The following is a 15,271-nucleotide window of genomic DNA, read 5'->3' as shown; positions in this document are numbered from 1 at the left end:
TGCACCCACCCACTTAAGCCCTCACTTTCACCCTCGCCCCGGAACCAAATAACCTCTCCCAACCTTTTTAGACACTAAGGGCAATTTTAGCATGGCCAATCCACCTAACCTGCACGTCTTTGAACTGTGGGAGGAAACCCACGCAGACACGGGGAGAACGTGCAGACTCCGCACAGACAGTGACCCAGCGGGGAATCGAACCTGGGACCCTGGCACTCTGAAGCCACAGTGCTATCCACTTGTGCTACCGTGCTGACCCACGGTGAACCTTCTGCAAACTGCTTCTGACACACTTCCATCTTTCCTTCATAGTCACAGAACTTCATACCTTTGGCCCTTCGTGTGTGCGGTGACCATCGAGCACCGCTCTATTCTAATCCCATTTTCCAGCACTGGGTCCGTGGCCTTGTCTGCTATTGCCCCTCGCCTGAGGTGTGGTGATCCTCAGGTTCAATCGCCACCAGTCAGCTCTCCCCCTCAAAGGGGAAAGCAGCTTATGGTCATCTGGGACTATGACGACTTTACCTTTACCTGTATGCTGTGGCATTTCATGTGGTCAGCAAAATGTTTCTTCAATGTTGTGAGGATTTCCGGCTCTGACTGGAAAACCTTTTCCTCACATCCCCTCTAAATCTCCTGCCCCTTACCTTAAATCTATGTCCCCTGGTCATTGACCCTCTTAGGGAAAGGTTCCTTCCTATCCACCCTATCTATGTCTTTCATAATTTTATACGCCTCAATCAGGTCCTCCCTCAGCCTTTTCTGCTCGAAGGTAAACAACCCCAGCCTAACCAGTCTCTCTTCGCCGGTGAAATTCTCCAGCCCGGACAACGTCCTGGTGAATCTCCTCTGCACCCTTTCTCACACAATCACTTCCTTCCGATAGTGTGGTGACCACAACTGCACCCACTACTCTAGCTGTGGCGTTAATGAGTGTTTTATGCAGCCCCATCATAACCTCCCTGCACTTATGTTCCATACCTTAGCGAATAAAGGCAAGTATTCCAATTGCCTCCTTAATCATCACCTTATGTACCTGTCCTGCTGCCTTCAGGGATCTCCGGACAAGCATCCCAAGGCCCCTCTGGTTCTCTATACTTCCTAGCATCCTACTGATCACTGTGTATTCCCTGGCATTGTTAGTCCTCCCAAAATATTGTGTACAGTATTCCAGATGTGGTCTCACCAATGCCCTGTGGAGCTGAAGCATAACCTCCCTACTCAACCATCCAATTCCCTTCGCAATAAATATTGGAAGGGGGTGAACTTGCGTCACCTCCCTCCCCCTCCCCATCCCCATCCCATCACCAATCGGATGGGGGTGGGAGTGGGGGGGCAAAATGAAGCAAAGTGCCAAATAACAAAGGGAGATGCGCTGATTTGATATTGAGATGTGTGCCCTGCCTGGGGCTCGAGACTGGTGGTGAAAAACCGTGGGAACCGACACTGGGGAGTCTGACTGAACTCTTTAACAGATCAAGGGCTTCGCGGCTGCAGCTCAGCTCAGCCGGCAAGTCGGAACTTGCCTCCCAGTAATCGCACTTCTCAGTCAGTGACACCCTCCCTAAATCTTCTCAACTCATCTTGATCCGCCCATTGCCAAAGCCAGGAAGATCCGAGGCTCCCATTCCCTGTGCTGAGTGAAGCACTCAGTGTGGCATGGAGACCCACACACGGAGCAGGAGAGGCCCTCGGGCTCCAATCCCCTGTGCCTGTGTTGAGTGAGCCGCGTTGCAGACTTGGCCTGCTTCGGAGAGGGAACTGGGTGAAAACAAATCAGCCCGGGGCCTTGTCGCTCAGGCTCGAACAATAGTTTCTGTGAGGCACAAGGCGTGGCATTCGCACCCTCCTGGTTTCTGGGCCTGCAAGCACTCCAGGTTACCTTGGCAACCGTGAAATATGGAAAATTACCTTGCGTGCGTAGAGTCGATCGGTTTGTTTTGGGTATGGTGTGCGGGTAGCAGCAAGCACTCTGACCTCTCACCTTTCATCCCTGGGGAGCTGGCAGAACTCAATAACGGTCGGGTGGCCAGATTTCCCCCCCTCAGCACGCCCTCACCTCCTTCGATTCTCTCCCAAAGGGTGCAACTCCTAACCTGCACCCTCCACTCCTAACACCTCCATGCTTTGGGTATCCTCATCACAGGCCTTGCCCTCACACACTGTGGGATTCCTCAACCCCAAACTGTGGGATGTGTCACTGCACAAGCTGCCGAAATTTAAAAAAATAGGAAGGGGTTAAGGGTGTGGAAGGACGTGGGTCAGAAAAATATTGAGGGTTTGGGGAGAAGGTGGATCAGTGGGATTGGGGAGAAGGTGGGTCGGTGGGATTGGGGAGAAGGTGGGTCAGTGGGATTGGGGAGAAGGTGGGTCACTTGGATTGGGGAGAAGGTGGGTCAGTGGGATTGGGGAGAAGGTCGGTCAGTGGGATTGGGAGATGGTGGGTCAGTGGGATTGGGGGGAAGGTGGGTCAGTGGGATTGGGCAGAAGGTGGGTCAGTGGGATTGGGGAGAAGGTGGGTCACTTGGATTGGGGAGAAGGTGGGTCAGTGGGATTGGGGAGAAGGTGGGTCAGTGGGATTGGGAGAACGTGGGTCAGTGGGATTGGGAAGAAGGTGGGTCAGTGGGATTGGGGAGAAGGCGGGTCGGTGGGATTGGGGAGAAGGTGGGTCGGTGGGATTGGAGAGAAGGTGGGTCAGTGGGATTGGGGAGAAGGTGGGTCGGTGGGATTGGGGACAAGGTGGGTCCGTGGGATTGGGGAGAAGGTGGGTCAGTGGATTGGGGAGAAGGTGGGTCAGTGGGATTGGGGAGAAGGTGGGTCGGTGGGATTGGGGAGAAGGTGGGTCGGTGGGATTGGGGAGAAGGTGGGTCAGTGGGATTGGGGAGAAGGTGGGTCAGTGGGATTGGGGAGCAGGTGGATCACTGGGATTGAGGAGAAGGTGGGTCAGTGGGATTCGGGAGAAGGTGGGTCAGTGGGATTGGGGAGAAGGTGGGTCAGTGGGATTGGGGAGAAGGTGGGTCACTGGGATTGGGGAGAAGGTGAGTCAGTGGGATTGGGGAGAAGGTGGGTCAGTGGGATTGGGGAGAAGGTGGGTCAGTGGGATTGGGGAGAAGGTGGGTCAGTGAGATTGGGGAGAAGGTGGGTCAATGGGATTGGGGAGAAGGTGGGTCAGAGGGATTGGGAGAAGGTGGGTCAGTGGGATTGGGGAGAAGCTGGGTCAGTGGGTCAGAGGGATTGGGGAGAAGATGGGTCAGTGGGTCAGAGGGATTGGGGAGAAGATGGGTCAGTGGGTCAGAGGGATTGGGGAGAAGGTGGGTCAGTGGGATTGCGGAGAAGGTGGGTGGTGGGATTGGGGAGAAGGGGGGTCAGTGGGATTGGGGAGAAGGTGGGTCGGTGGGATTGGGGAGAAGGTGGATCACTGGGATTGGGGAGAAGGCGGGTCAGTGGATTTCGGGAGCAGGTGGGTCAGTGGGATTGGGGAGAAGGTGGGTCAGTGGAATTGGGGAGAAGGTGGGTCACTGGGATTGGGGAGAGGTGGGTCAGTGGAATTGGGGAGAAGGTGGGTCAGTGGGATTGGGGAGAAGGTGGGTCAGTGGGATTGGGGAGAAGGTGGGTGAGTGGGACTGGGGAGAAGGTGGGTCGGTGGGATTGGGGAGAAGGTGGGTCAATGGGATTGGGGAGAAAATGGGTCAGTGGGATTGGGGAGAAGGTGGTTCAGAGGGATTGGGGAGAAGGTGGGTCAGAGGGGTTGGGGAGAAGGTGGGTCAGTGGGATTGGGGAGAAGGTGGGTCAGTGCGTCAGAGGGATTGGGAAGAAGGTGGGTCAGTGGGATTGCGGAGAAGGTGGATCAGTGGGATTGGGGAGAAGGTGGGTCAGTGGGATTGAGGAGAAGGTGGGTCAGTGGGATTGGGGAGAAGGTGGGTCAGAGGGATTGAGGAGAAGGTGGGTCAGTGGGATTGGGGAGAAGGTGGGTCAGTGGGATTGAGGAGAAGTTGGGTCAGTGGGATTGGGGAGAAATTGGGTCAGTGGGATTGGGGGGAAGGTGGGTCAGTGGGATTGAGGGATTGGGGAGAAGGTGGGTCAGAGGGATTGGAGAGAAGGTGGGTCAGTGGGATTGGGGAGAAAGTGGGTCAGTGGGATTAAGGAGAAGGTGGGTCAGTGAGATTGGGGAGAAGGTGGGTCAGTGGGATTGAGGGATTGGGGAGAAGGTGGTTCAGAGGGATTGGGGAGAAGGTGGGTCAGAGGGGTTGGGGAGAAGGTGGGTCAGTGGGATTGGGGAGAAGGTGGGTCAGTGCGTCAGAGGGATTGGGAAGAAGGTGGGTCAGTGGGATTGCGGAGAAGGTGGATCAGTGGGATTGGGGAGAAGGTGGGTCAGTGGGATTGAGGAGAAGGTGGGTCAGTGGGATTGGGGAGAAGGTGGGTCAGAGGGATTGAGGAGAAGGTGGGTCAGTGGGATTGGGGAGAAGGTGGGTCAGTGGGATTGAGGAGAAATTGGGGTCAATGGGATTGGGGAGAAGGTGGGTCAGTGGGATTGGGGAGAAGTTGGGTCAGTGGGATTGGGGAGAAATTGGGTCAGTGGGATTGGGGGGAAGGTGGGTCAGTGGGATTGAGGGATTGGGGAGAAGGTGGGTCGGTGGAATTGGGGAGAAGGTGGGTCAGAGGGATTGGAGAGAAGGTGGGTCAGTGGGATTGGGGAGAAAGTGGGTCAGTGGGATTAAGGAGAAGGTGGGTCAGTGAGATTGGGGAGAAGGTGGGTCAGTGGGATTGAGGGATTGGGGAGAAGGTGAGTCAGTGGGATTTGGGAGAAGGTCGGTCGGTGGTATTGGGGAGAATGTGGGTCAGTGGGAATAAGGAGAAGGTGGGTCAATGTGATTAGGGAGGTGGGTCAGTGGATTTAGGGATTGGGGAGAAGGTCGGTCAGTGGTATTGGGAAGAATTTGGGTCAGTGGGATTGGGGAGGCGGCGGGTCAGTGGGATTGGGGAGAAGGTGGGTCAGTGGGATTGGGGAGGTGGGTCAGTGGGATTGGGGAGAAGGTTGGTCAGTGGGATTGGGGAGAATGTGGGTCAGTGGGATTGGAGAGGCGGCGGGTCAGTGGGATTGGGGAGAAGGTGGGTCAGTGGGATTGGGGAGGTGGGTCAGTGGGATTGGGGAGAAGGTTGGTCAGTGGGATTGGGGAGAATGTGGGTCAGTGGCATTGGGGAGAAGGTGGGTCGGTGGGATTGGGGAGAAGGTGGGTCAGTGGGATTGGGGAGAAGGTGGGTCAGTTGGATTGGGGAGAAGGTGGGTCAGTGGGATTGGGGAGAATGTTGGTCAGTGGAATTGGGGAGAAGGTGGGTCAGTGGGATTGAGGAGAAGGGAGGTCAGTGGGATTGGGGAGAAGGTGGGTTAGTGGGATTGGGGAGAAGGTGGGTCAGTGGGATTGGGGAGAAGGTGGGTCAGTGGGATTGAGGAGAAGGTAGTTCAGTTGGATTGGGGAGAAGGTGGGTTTGTGGGATTGGGGAGAAGGTGGGTCAGTGGGATTGAGATGAAAGTGGGTCAGTGGGATTGGGGAGAAGGTGGTCAGTGGGACTGGGGAGAAGGTGGGCCAGTGGGATTGGGGAGAAGGTGGGTCGGTGGGATTGGGGAGAAGGTGGGTCAGTGGGATTGGGGAGATGGTGGGTCAGTGGGATTGGGGAGAACGTGGGTCAGTGGGATTGGGGAGAAGGTGGGTCAGTGGGATTGGGAGAACGTGGGTCAGTGGGATTGGGAAGAAGGTGGGTCAGTGGGATTGGGGAGAAGGCGGGTCGGTGGGATTGGGGAGAAGGTGGGTCGGTGGGATTGGAGAGAAGGTGGGTCAGTGGGATTGGGGAGAAGGTGGGTCGGTGGGATTGGGGAGAAGGTGGGTCCGTGGGATTGGGGAGAAGGTGGGTCAGTGGGATTGGGGAGAAGGTGGGTCAGTGGGATTGGGAGAAGGTGGGTCGGTGGGATTGGGGAGAAGGTGGGTCTGTGGGATTGGGGAGAAGGTGGGTCAGTGGGATTGGGGAGAAGGTGGGTCAGTGGGATTGGGGAGCAGGTGGATCACTGGGATTGAGGAGAAGGTGGGTCAGTGGGATTCGGGAGAAGGTGGGTCAGTGGGATTGGGGAGAAGGTGGGTCAGTGGGATTGGGGAGAAGGTGGGTCACTGGGATTGGGGAGAAGGTGGGTCAGTGGGATTGGGGAGAAGGTGGGTCAGTGGGATTGGGGAGAAGGTGGGTCAGTGGGATTGGGGAGAAGGTGGGTCAGTGAGATTGGGGAGAAGGTGTGTCAATGGGATTGGGGAGAAGGTGGGTCAGAGGGATTGGGAGAAGGTGGGTCAGTGGGATTGGGGAGAAGCTGGGTCAGTGGGTCAGAGGGATTGGGGAGAAGATGGGTCAGTGGGTCAGAGGGATTGGGGAGAAGCTGGGTCAGTGGGTCAGAGGGATTGGGGAGAAGGTGGGTCAGTGGGATTGCGGAGAAGGTGGGTGGTGGGATTGGGGAGAAGGTGGGTCAGTGGGATTGGGGAGAAGGTGGGTCGGTGGGATTGGGGAGAAGGTGGATCACTGGGATTGGGGAGAAGGCGGGTCAGTGGATTTCGGGAGCAGGTGGGTCAGTGGGATTGGGGAGAAGGTGGGTCAGTGGAATTGGGGAGAAGGTGGGTCACTGGGATTGAGGAGAGGTGGGTCAGTGGAATTGGGGAGAAGGTGGGTCAGTGGGATTGGGGAGAAGGTGGGTCAGTGGGATTGGGGAGAAGGTGGGTGAGTGGGACTGGGGAGAAGGTGGGTCGGTGGGATTGGGGAGAAGGTGGGTCAATGGGATTGGGGAGAAAATGGGTCAGTGGGATTGGGGAGAAGGTGGTTCAGAGGGATTGGGGAGAAGGTGGGTCAGAGGGGTTGGGGAGAAGGTGGGTCAGTGGGATTGGGGAGAAGGTGGGTCAGTGCGTCAGAGGGATTAGGAAGAAGGTGGGTCAGTGGGATTGCGGAGAATGTGGATCAGTGGGATTGGGGAGAAGGTGGGTCAGTGGGATTGAGGAGAAGGTGGGTCAGTGGGATTGGGGAGAAGGTGGGTCAGAGGGATTGAGGAGAAGGTGGGTCAGTGGGATTGGGGAGAAGGTGGGTCAGTGGGATTGAGGAGAAATTGGGTGAATGGGATTGGGGAGAAGGTGGGTCAGTGGGATTGGGGAGAAGTTGGGTCAGTGGGATTGGGGAGAAATTGGGTCAGTGGGATTGGGGGGAAGGTGGGTCAGTGGGATTGAGGGATTGGGGAGAAGGTGGGTCGGTGGAATTGGGGAGAAGGTGGGTCAGAGGGATTGGAGAGAAGGTGGGTCAGTGGGATTGGGGAGAAAGTGGGTCAGTGGGATTAAGGAGAAGGTGGGTCAGTGAGATTGGGGAGAAGGTGGGTCAGTGGGATTGAGGGATTGGGGAGAAGGTGAGTCAGTGGGATTTGGGAGAAGGTCGGTCAGTGGTATTGGGGAGAATTTGGGTCAGTGGGAATAAGGAGAAGGTGGGTCAATGTGATTAGGGAGGTGGGTTAGTGGATTTAGGGATTGGGGAGAAGGTCGGTCAGTGGTATTGGGAAGAATTTGGGTCAGTGGGATTGGGGAGGCGGCGGGTCAGTGGGATTGGGGAGAAGGTGGGTCAGTGGGATTGGGGAGGTGGGTCAGTGGGATTGGGGAGAAGGTTGGTCAGTGGGATTGGGGAGAATGTGGGTCAGTGGCATTGGGGAGAAGGTGGGTCGGTGGGATTGGGGAGAAGGTGGGTCAGTGGGATTGGGGAGAAGGTGGGTCAGTGGGATTGGGGAGAATGTTGGTCAGTGGAATTGGGGAGAAGGTGGGTCAGTGGGATTGAGGAGAAGGTAGGTCAGTGGGATTGGGGAGAAGGTGGGTTAGTGGGATTGGGGAGAAGGTGGGTCAGTGGGATTGGGGAGAAGGTGGGTCGGTGGGATTGGGGAGAAGGTGGGTCAGTGGGATTGGGGAGAAGGTGGGTCAGTGGGATTGGGGAGAAGGTGGGTCAGTGGGATTGGGGTGAAGGTGGGTCAGTGGGATTGGGGAGAAGGTGGGTCAGTGGGATTGGGGAGAAGGTGGGTCAGTGGGATTGGGGAGAAGGTGGGTCAGTGGGATTGGGGTGAAGGTGGGTCACTGGGATTGGGGAGAAGGTGGGTCAGTGGGATTGAGGAGAAGGTAGTACAGTTGGATTGGGGAGAAGGTGGGTTTGTGGGATTGGGGAGAAGGTGGGTCAGTGGGATTGAGATGAAGGTGGGTCAGTGGGATTGGGGAGAAGGTGGTCAGTGGGACTGGGGAGAAGGTGGGCCAGTGGGATTGGGGCGAAGGTGGGTCAGTGGGATTGGGGAGAAGGTGGGTTAGTGGGATTGGGGAGAAGGTGGGTCAGTGGGATTGGGGAGAAGGTGGGTCAGTGGGATTGGGGAGAAGGTGGGTCAGTGGGATTGGGGAGAAGGTGGGTCAGTGGGATTGGGATGAAGGTGGGTCAGTGGGATTGGGGAGAAGGTGGGTCAGTGTGGTTGAGGGATTGGGGAGAAGGTGGGTCAGTGGGATGGAGGAGAAGGTGGGTCACTGGGATTGGGGAGAAGGTGGGTCAGTGGGATTGGGGAAAAGGTGGGTCAGTGGGATTGGGGAGAAGGTGGGTCAATGGGATTGTGGGATTGGGGAGAAGGTGGACTGGTGAGATTTGGGAGAAGGTGGTCAGTGGGATTGGGGAGAAGGTGGGTCGGTGGGATTGGGGAGAAGGTGGGTCAGTGGGATTGGGGAGAAAGTGGGTCAGTGGGATTGAGGAGAAAGTGGGTCAGTGGGATTGAGGAGAAGGTGGGTCAGTGGGATTGGGGAGAAGGTGGGTCAGTGGGATTGGGGAGATGGTGGGTCAGTGGGATTGAGGAGAAGGTGGGTCAGTGGGATTGAGGAGAAGGTGGGTCAGTGGGATTGAGGAGAAGGAGGGTCAGTGGGATTGGGGAGAAACTGGGTCAGTAGGATTGAGGATAAATTGGGTCAGTGGGATTGAGGAGAAGGTGGGTCAATGGGATTAGCGAGGTGGGTCAGTGGTATTGGGAAGAATTTGGGTCCGTGGGATTGGGGAGGTGGCGGGTCAGTGGGATTGGGGAGAAGGTGGGTCAGTGGGATTGGGGAGAAGGTGGGTTGGTGGGATTGGGGAGAAGGTGGGTTAGTGGGATTGGAGAGAAGGTGGGTCAGTGGGATTGGGGAGAAGGTGGGTCAGTGGGATTGGGGAGAATGTGGGTCAGTAGGATTGGGGAGAAGGTGGGTCAGTGGGATTGGGGAGAATGTGGGTCAGTGGAATTGGGGAGAAGGTGGGTCGGTGGGATTGGGGAGAAGGTAGATCAGTGGGATTGGGGAGAAGGTGGGTCAGTTGGATTGGGGAGAAGGTGGGTCAGTGGGATTGAGGAGAATGTAGGTCAGTGGGATTGGGGAGAAGGTGGGTCAGTGGGATTGAGGAGAATGTAGGTCAGTGGGATTGGGGAGAAGTTGGGTCACTGGGATTGGGGAGAAGTTGGGTCAGTGGGATTGGGGAAAAGGTGGGCCAGTGGGATTGGGGAGAAGGTGGGTCAGTGGGATTGGGGAGAAGGGTGGGTCAGTGGGATTGGGGTGAAGGTGGGTCAGTGGGATTGGGGAGAAGGTGGGTCAGTGGGATTGGGGAGAAGGTGGGTCAGTGGGATTGGGGAGAAGGTGGGTCAGTGGGATTGGGGTGAAGGTGGGTCACTGGGATTGGGGAGAAGGTGGGTCAGTGGGATTGAGGAGAAGGTAGTACAGTTGGATTGGGGAGAAGGTGGGTTTGTGGATTGGGGAGAAGGTGGGTCAGTGGGATTGAGATGAAGGTGGGTCAGTGGGATTGGGGAGAAGGTGGTCAGTGGGACTGGGGAGAAGGTGGGCCAGTGGGATTGGGGAGAAGGTGGGTCAGTGGGATTGGGGAGAAGGTGGGTTAGTGGGATTGGGGAGAAGGTGGGTCAGTGGGATTGGGGAGAAGGTGGGTCAGTGGGATTGGGGAGAAGGTGGGTCAGTGGGATTGGGGAGAAGGTGGGTCAGTGGGATTGGGATGAAGGTGGGTCAGTGGGATTGGGGAGAAGGTGGGTCAGTGTGGTTGAGGGATTGGGGAGAAGGTGGGTCAGTGGGATGGAGGAGAAGGTGGGTCACTGGGATTGGGGAGAAGGTGGGTCAGTGGGATTGGGGAAAAGGTGGGTCAGTGGGATTGGGGAGAAGGTGGGTCAATGGGATTGTGGGATTGGGGAGAAGGTGGACTGGTGAGATTTGGGAGAAGGTGGGTCAGTGGGATTGGGGAGAAGGTGGGTCGGTGGGATTGGGGAGAAGGTGGGTCAGTGGGATTGGGGAGAAAGTGGGTCAGTGGGATTGAGGAGAAAGTGGGTCAGTGGGATTGAGGAGAAGGTGGGTCAGTGGGATTGGGGAGAAGGTGGGTCAGTGGGATTGGGGAGATGGTGGGTCAGTGGGATTGAGGAGAAGGTGGGTCAGTGGGATTGAGGAGAAGGTGGGTCAGTGGGATTGAGGAGAAGGAGGGTCAGTGGGATTGGGGAGAAACTGGGTCAGTAGGATTGAGGATAAATTGGGTCAGTGGGATTGAGGAGAAGGTGGGTCAATGGGATTAGCGAGGTGGGTCAGTGGTATTGGGAAGAATTTGGGTCCGTGGGATTGGGGAGGTGGCGGGTCAGTGGGATTGGGGAGAAGGTGGGTCAGTGGGATTGGGGAGAAGGTGGGTTGGTGGGATTGGGGAGAAGGTGGGTTAGTGGGATTGGAGAGAAGGTGGGTCAGTGGGATTGGGGAGAAGGTGGGTCAGTGGGATTGGGGAGAATGTGGGTCAGTGGGATTGGGGAGAAGGTGGGTCAGTGGGATTGGGGAGAATGTGGGTCAGTGGAATTGGGGAGAAGGTGGGTCGGTGGGATTGGGGAGAAGGTAGATCAGTGGGATTGGGGAGAAGGTGGGTCAGTTGGATTGGGGAGAAGGTGGGTCAGTGGGATTGAGGAGAATGTAGGTCAGTGGGATTGGGGAGAAGGTGGGTCAGTGGGATTGAGGAGAATGTAGGTCAGTGGGATTGGGGAGAAGTTGGGTCACTGGGATTGGGGAGAAGTTGGGTCAGTGGGATTGGGGAAAAGGTGGGCCAGTGGGATTGAGGAGAAGGTGGGTCAATGGGATTGTGGGATTGGGGAGAAGGTGGACTGGTGAGATTTGGGAGAAGGTGGGTTAGTGGGATTGGGGAGAAGGTGGGTCATTGGGATTGTGGAGAAGGTGGTTCGGTGGGATTGGGGAGAAGGTGGGTCAGTGGGATTGGGGAGAAGCTGGGTCAGTGGGATTGAGGAGAAGGTGGATCAGTGGGATTGAGGATAAATTGGGTCAGTGGGATTGGGGAGAAGGTGGGTCAGTGGGATTGGGGAGAAGCTGGGTCAGTGTGATTGAGGATAAATTGGGTCAGTGGGATTGGGGAGAAGGTGGGTCAGTGGGATTCAGTGATTTTGGAGTAAGCAGGTTGGTGGGGTTGAAGTTTTGGAAAAAAGCAGAAAGAGTGGGATTGAGAGATTGGGGACAAGGATGAATAAGGGATTTTGAGGGTTAGTGGGGCTTGGTTGAAGGAAACTGGCCTATTCACTCTCTTTACAATGTGTTGCCTGCTGTTCCTAAGGGACCCATATCATAAACTCATAATAAGGAGCTAATTATTGCCTGCTTTGAAACAAACATCCATTTCTATATACAGACAAAGAGCAGCAAAAACAAAACAGGACAATAAACACAGCAGAAAGATTAGTACCAGCTGAGAGCGGGTTCCACCCCTCAACAGTCATTCACAAAACACCATTGAGAACATTTGGTGAGGCTGTGAAGAGGGAGCATAATTCTGTATCTAACCCCGTGCTGTACCTGCCCTGGGAGTGTTTGATGGGGACAGTGAAGAGGGAGCTTTACTCTGTATCTAACCCCGGGCTGTACCTGTCCTGGGAGTGTTTGATGGGGACAGTGTAGAGGGAGCTTTACTCTGTATCTAACCCTGTGCTGTCCCTGTCCTGGGAGTGTTTGATGGGGACAGTGTGGAGGGAGTTTTACTCTGTATCTAACCCCATGCTGTACCTGTCCTGGGAGTGTTTGATTGGGACAGTGGAGAGGGAGCTTTACCCTGTATCTAACTCCATGCTGTACCTGTCCTGGGAGTGTTTGATGTGGACAGTGTAGAGGGAGCTTTACTCTGTATCTAACCCCGTGCTGTCCCTGTCCTGGGAGTGTTTGATGGGGACATTCTAGAGGGAGCTTTACTCTGTATCTAACCCCGTGCTGTACCTGTCCTGGGAGTGTTTGATGTGGACAGTGTAGAGGGAGCTTTACTCTGTATCTAACCCCGTGCTGTACCTGTCCTGGGAGTGTTTGATGTGGACAGTGTAGAGGGAGCTTTACTCTGTATCTAACCCCGTGCTGTCCCTGTCCTGGGAGTGTTTGATGGGGACATTCTAGAGGGAGCTTTACTCTGTATCTAACCCCGTGCTGTACCTGTCCTGGGAGTGTTTGATGTGGACAGTGTAGAGGGAGCTTTACTCTGTATCTAACCCCGTGCTGTACCTGTCCTGGGAGTGTTTGATGGGGACAGTGCAGAGGGAGCTTTACTCTGTATCTAACCCTGTGCTGTACCTGTCCTGGGAGTGTTTGATGGGGACAGTGTAGAGAGAGCTTTACTCTGTATCTAACCCCGTGCTGTACCTGTCCTGGGAGTGTTTGTTGGGGACAGTGTAGAGGGAGCTTTACTCTGTATCTAACCCCGTGCTGTACCTGTCCTGGGAGTGTTTGATGGGGACAGTGCAGAGGGAGCTTTACTCTGTATCTAACCCCGTGCTGTACCTGTCCTGGGAGTGTTTGATGGGGACAGTGCAGAGGGAGATTACTCTGTATCTAATTTAGTTCTTGGTCCTGTTTCTCTCCTCCTGACTACTGGGCACCTTCTCCTGTGGGTTTCTTCGGTTTCTTATTCAGTTTCGCTCTGTTCAACCTTTTTTTTATTTCCCAATCCACAGGATGAAATTTGAATGCAGAGATTACAATTCACCATACAGTGCATAATTCAGCGTTAGAATCATAGATTCCAGAGTGCAGAAGGAGGCCATTTGGCCCATCGAGTCTGCACCGACCCTCTCAAAGAGCACCCTACCTCCGCCCATTCCCCCACCCTACCTTTGGACACTAAGGGGTAATTTATAATGACCAATCCACCTAACCTGCACATCTTTGGACTGTGGGAGGAAACCGGAGCACCCGGAGGAAACCCACGCACACACGGGGAGGATGTGCAGACTCCACACAGACAGTGACCCAAGCCTGGAATCGAACCTGGGACCCTGGCGCTGTGAAGTAACTGTGCTAACCACTGTGCCACCTTCAACACAGTGTGGAGATTATTCAGTTTTGATTTGTCTGTCTTTATCTATCCCTCCCAGTCACTGTCTCTTTCCTCATATTTGTCTCTCCTTGTCCATCGCTCCTTTCATCTCTTGCTCAACCTATCTCATTATTCTCTCTCCCTCCATCACTGTCTGGCTCTCCTTCTGCCTCTCTTACTTTCGCATCCTCTTCATGTCTCTCTCTGTCACTGTCTGTCTCTTTCACCCTATCGCTCGATGTCTCTCTCTTCCTCTCACTGCGTCTCTCACCCTACTCAATGACCATCTCCTCCTTCGTCTCTCACTCCCTGCCACTGCCTCTCTCTCTTATGCCTCTCCTTCACCCCATCTCTCCTTGATTATTTCTCCCTCCCAGTTGATTTCCCTGTCTGTCTCTTCCTCTGCTACTTCATTTTTCATTTCCACTCTTTCTCCCTTGATTTCTATGTCTCGCGCTCACCCCTTTCCCCCCACACACTTCCTTCCCAGATACCAACGCCAGAATCCCACGCTGGGTCAGCCTCTCCCCAGTACCATCCTCACCCCCCCCCCCCCCCCCCCACCACAATAAGCTCTTCCCTCAGCATCCTCGTGGACCACCCCACCCCCATCCCTCTAAATCCTTCCTCCTCACGCCCAGACCCATGCAAGCTGAGTGACAGCGATGTCGAAGTAGCCGACACTCCCAAGGGAACAGGTGCTCAAATCCTTGCTAACCCAAGCCTTACCTGATAACAGAAGCAAGAGGATGAGGAGGTCAGCTGGCCTCGTATTCCCACAGTCCATCGCAGGGGGTGGGTGGGAGGGGGGGGGGGGAGAAAGATCAGGAATACCCACAGGAACAGGAATACCAAAGGCGGCAGTGCGAGTGAAGTTCCCGCAGTGCGTGACTGTAAGCTTGTCAGGCCAGTTCGATACTGAGCTGTGTGTTGTCAGGGCAGGATACCCAACCTGTTACAGATTCGCTTGGTTTGCGGTTTTGCTCAAGGAACACACCTTGCTTTCTTGGCTGCCTCAGCGTGTGAGTGTGTGTGAGTGTGTGTGTGTGCGTGTGTGTGTTCTCTTGCTCATCACCAAAGGTATTTCAGAAATACAACCTGTTTTCCCTCTCAAGGCCCAGGGCGGAGCCTCGGAGAGGGATTAACAATTAAAACCTGCTTGGCAGCTAAAAGCAGGTGCTCTTTAACCCATTGCGAGCCATTGAGTGCAGGAAAGAAAGAAAGGCCCCTCTGCAGACTGTCCCCTCGGTGGGAGACGGGACGGAGAGGCTCCTGTCCCCAGACTCTCCCCTCGGTGGGAGACGGGACGGAGAGGCTCCTGTCCCCAGACTCTCCCCTCGGTGGGAGACGGGACGGAGAGACTCCTGTCCCGAGACTCTCCCCTCGGTGGGAGAGGCTCCTGTCCCCAGACTCTCCCCTCGGTGGGAGACGGGACGGAGAGGCTCCTGTCCCCAGACTCTCCCCTCGGTGGGAGACGGGACGGAGAGACTCCTGTCCCCAGACTCTCCCCTCGGTGGGAGAGGCTCCTGTCCCCAGACTCTCCCCTCGGTGGGAGACGGGACGGAGAGACTCCTGTCCCCAGACTCTCCCCTCGGTGGGAGACGGGAAAGAGAGGCTCCTGTCCCCAGATTCTCCCCTCGGTGGGAGAGGCTCCTGTCCCCAGATTCTCCCCTCGGTGGGAGAGGCTCCTGTCCCCAGATTCTCCCCTCGGTGGGAGAGGCTCCTGTCCCCAGACTGTCCCCTCGGTGGGAGACGGGACGGAGAGGCTCCTGTCCCCAGACTGTCCCCTCGGTGAGAGAGGCTCCTGTCCCCAGACTCTCCCCTCGGTGGGAGAGGCTCCTGTCCCCAGACCCTCCCCTCGGTGGGAGACGGGACGGAGAGGCTC

At 55.9% G+C, this 15,271-nt stretch overlaps 1 protein-coding gene across 1 annotated transcript in view; it reads right to left on the bottom strand.

The window, feature by feature from the left end:
• LOC119967790 (nectin-4-like) overlaps positions 1–14,401 on the bottom strand; it is an 84,032-nt gene extending 69,631 nt beyond the window's left edge. The window contains exon 1 of the mRNA XM_038800789.1: positions 14,116–14,401. Within this exon, the coding sequence (XP_038656717.1) occupies positions 14,116–14,173 (58 nt within the window). The 5' untranslated portion in view covers positions 14,174–14,401. The remainder of the gene's footprint in view (positions 1–14,115) is intronic.
• Between the last annotated feature and the right edge of the window lie 870 nt (positions 14,402–15,271).

This window comes from Scyliorhinus canicula, chromosome 6 (genome assembly GCF_902713615.1).
Source record: "Scyliorhinus canicula chromosome 6, sScyCan1.1, whole genome shotgun sequence".
Taxonomy (NCBI): Eukaryota; Metazoa; Chordata; class Chondrichthyes; order Carcharhiniformes; family Scyliorhinidae; genus Scyliorhinus; species Scyliorhinus canicula.
The sequence above is the reverse complement of the archived record's forward strand: the minus strand, read 5'-3'. Positions and strand labels throughout refer to the sequence as shown.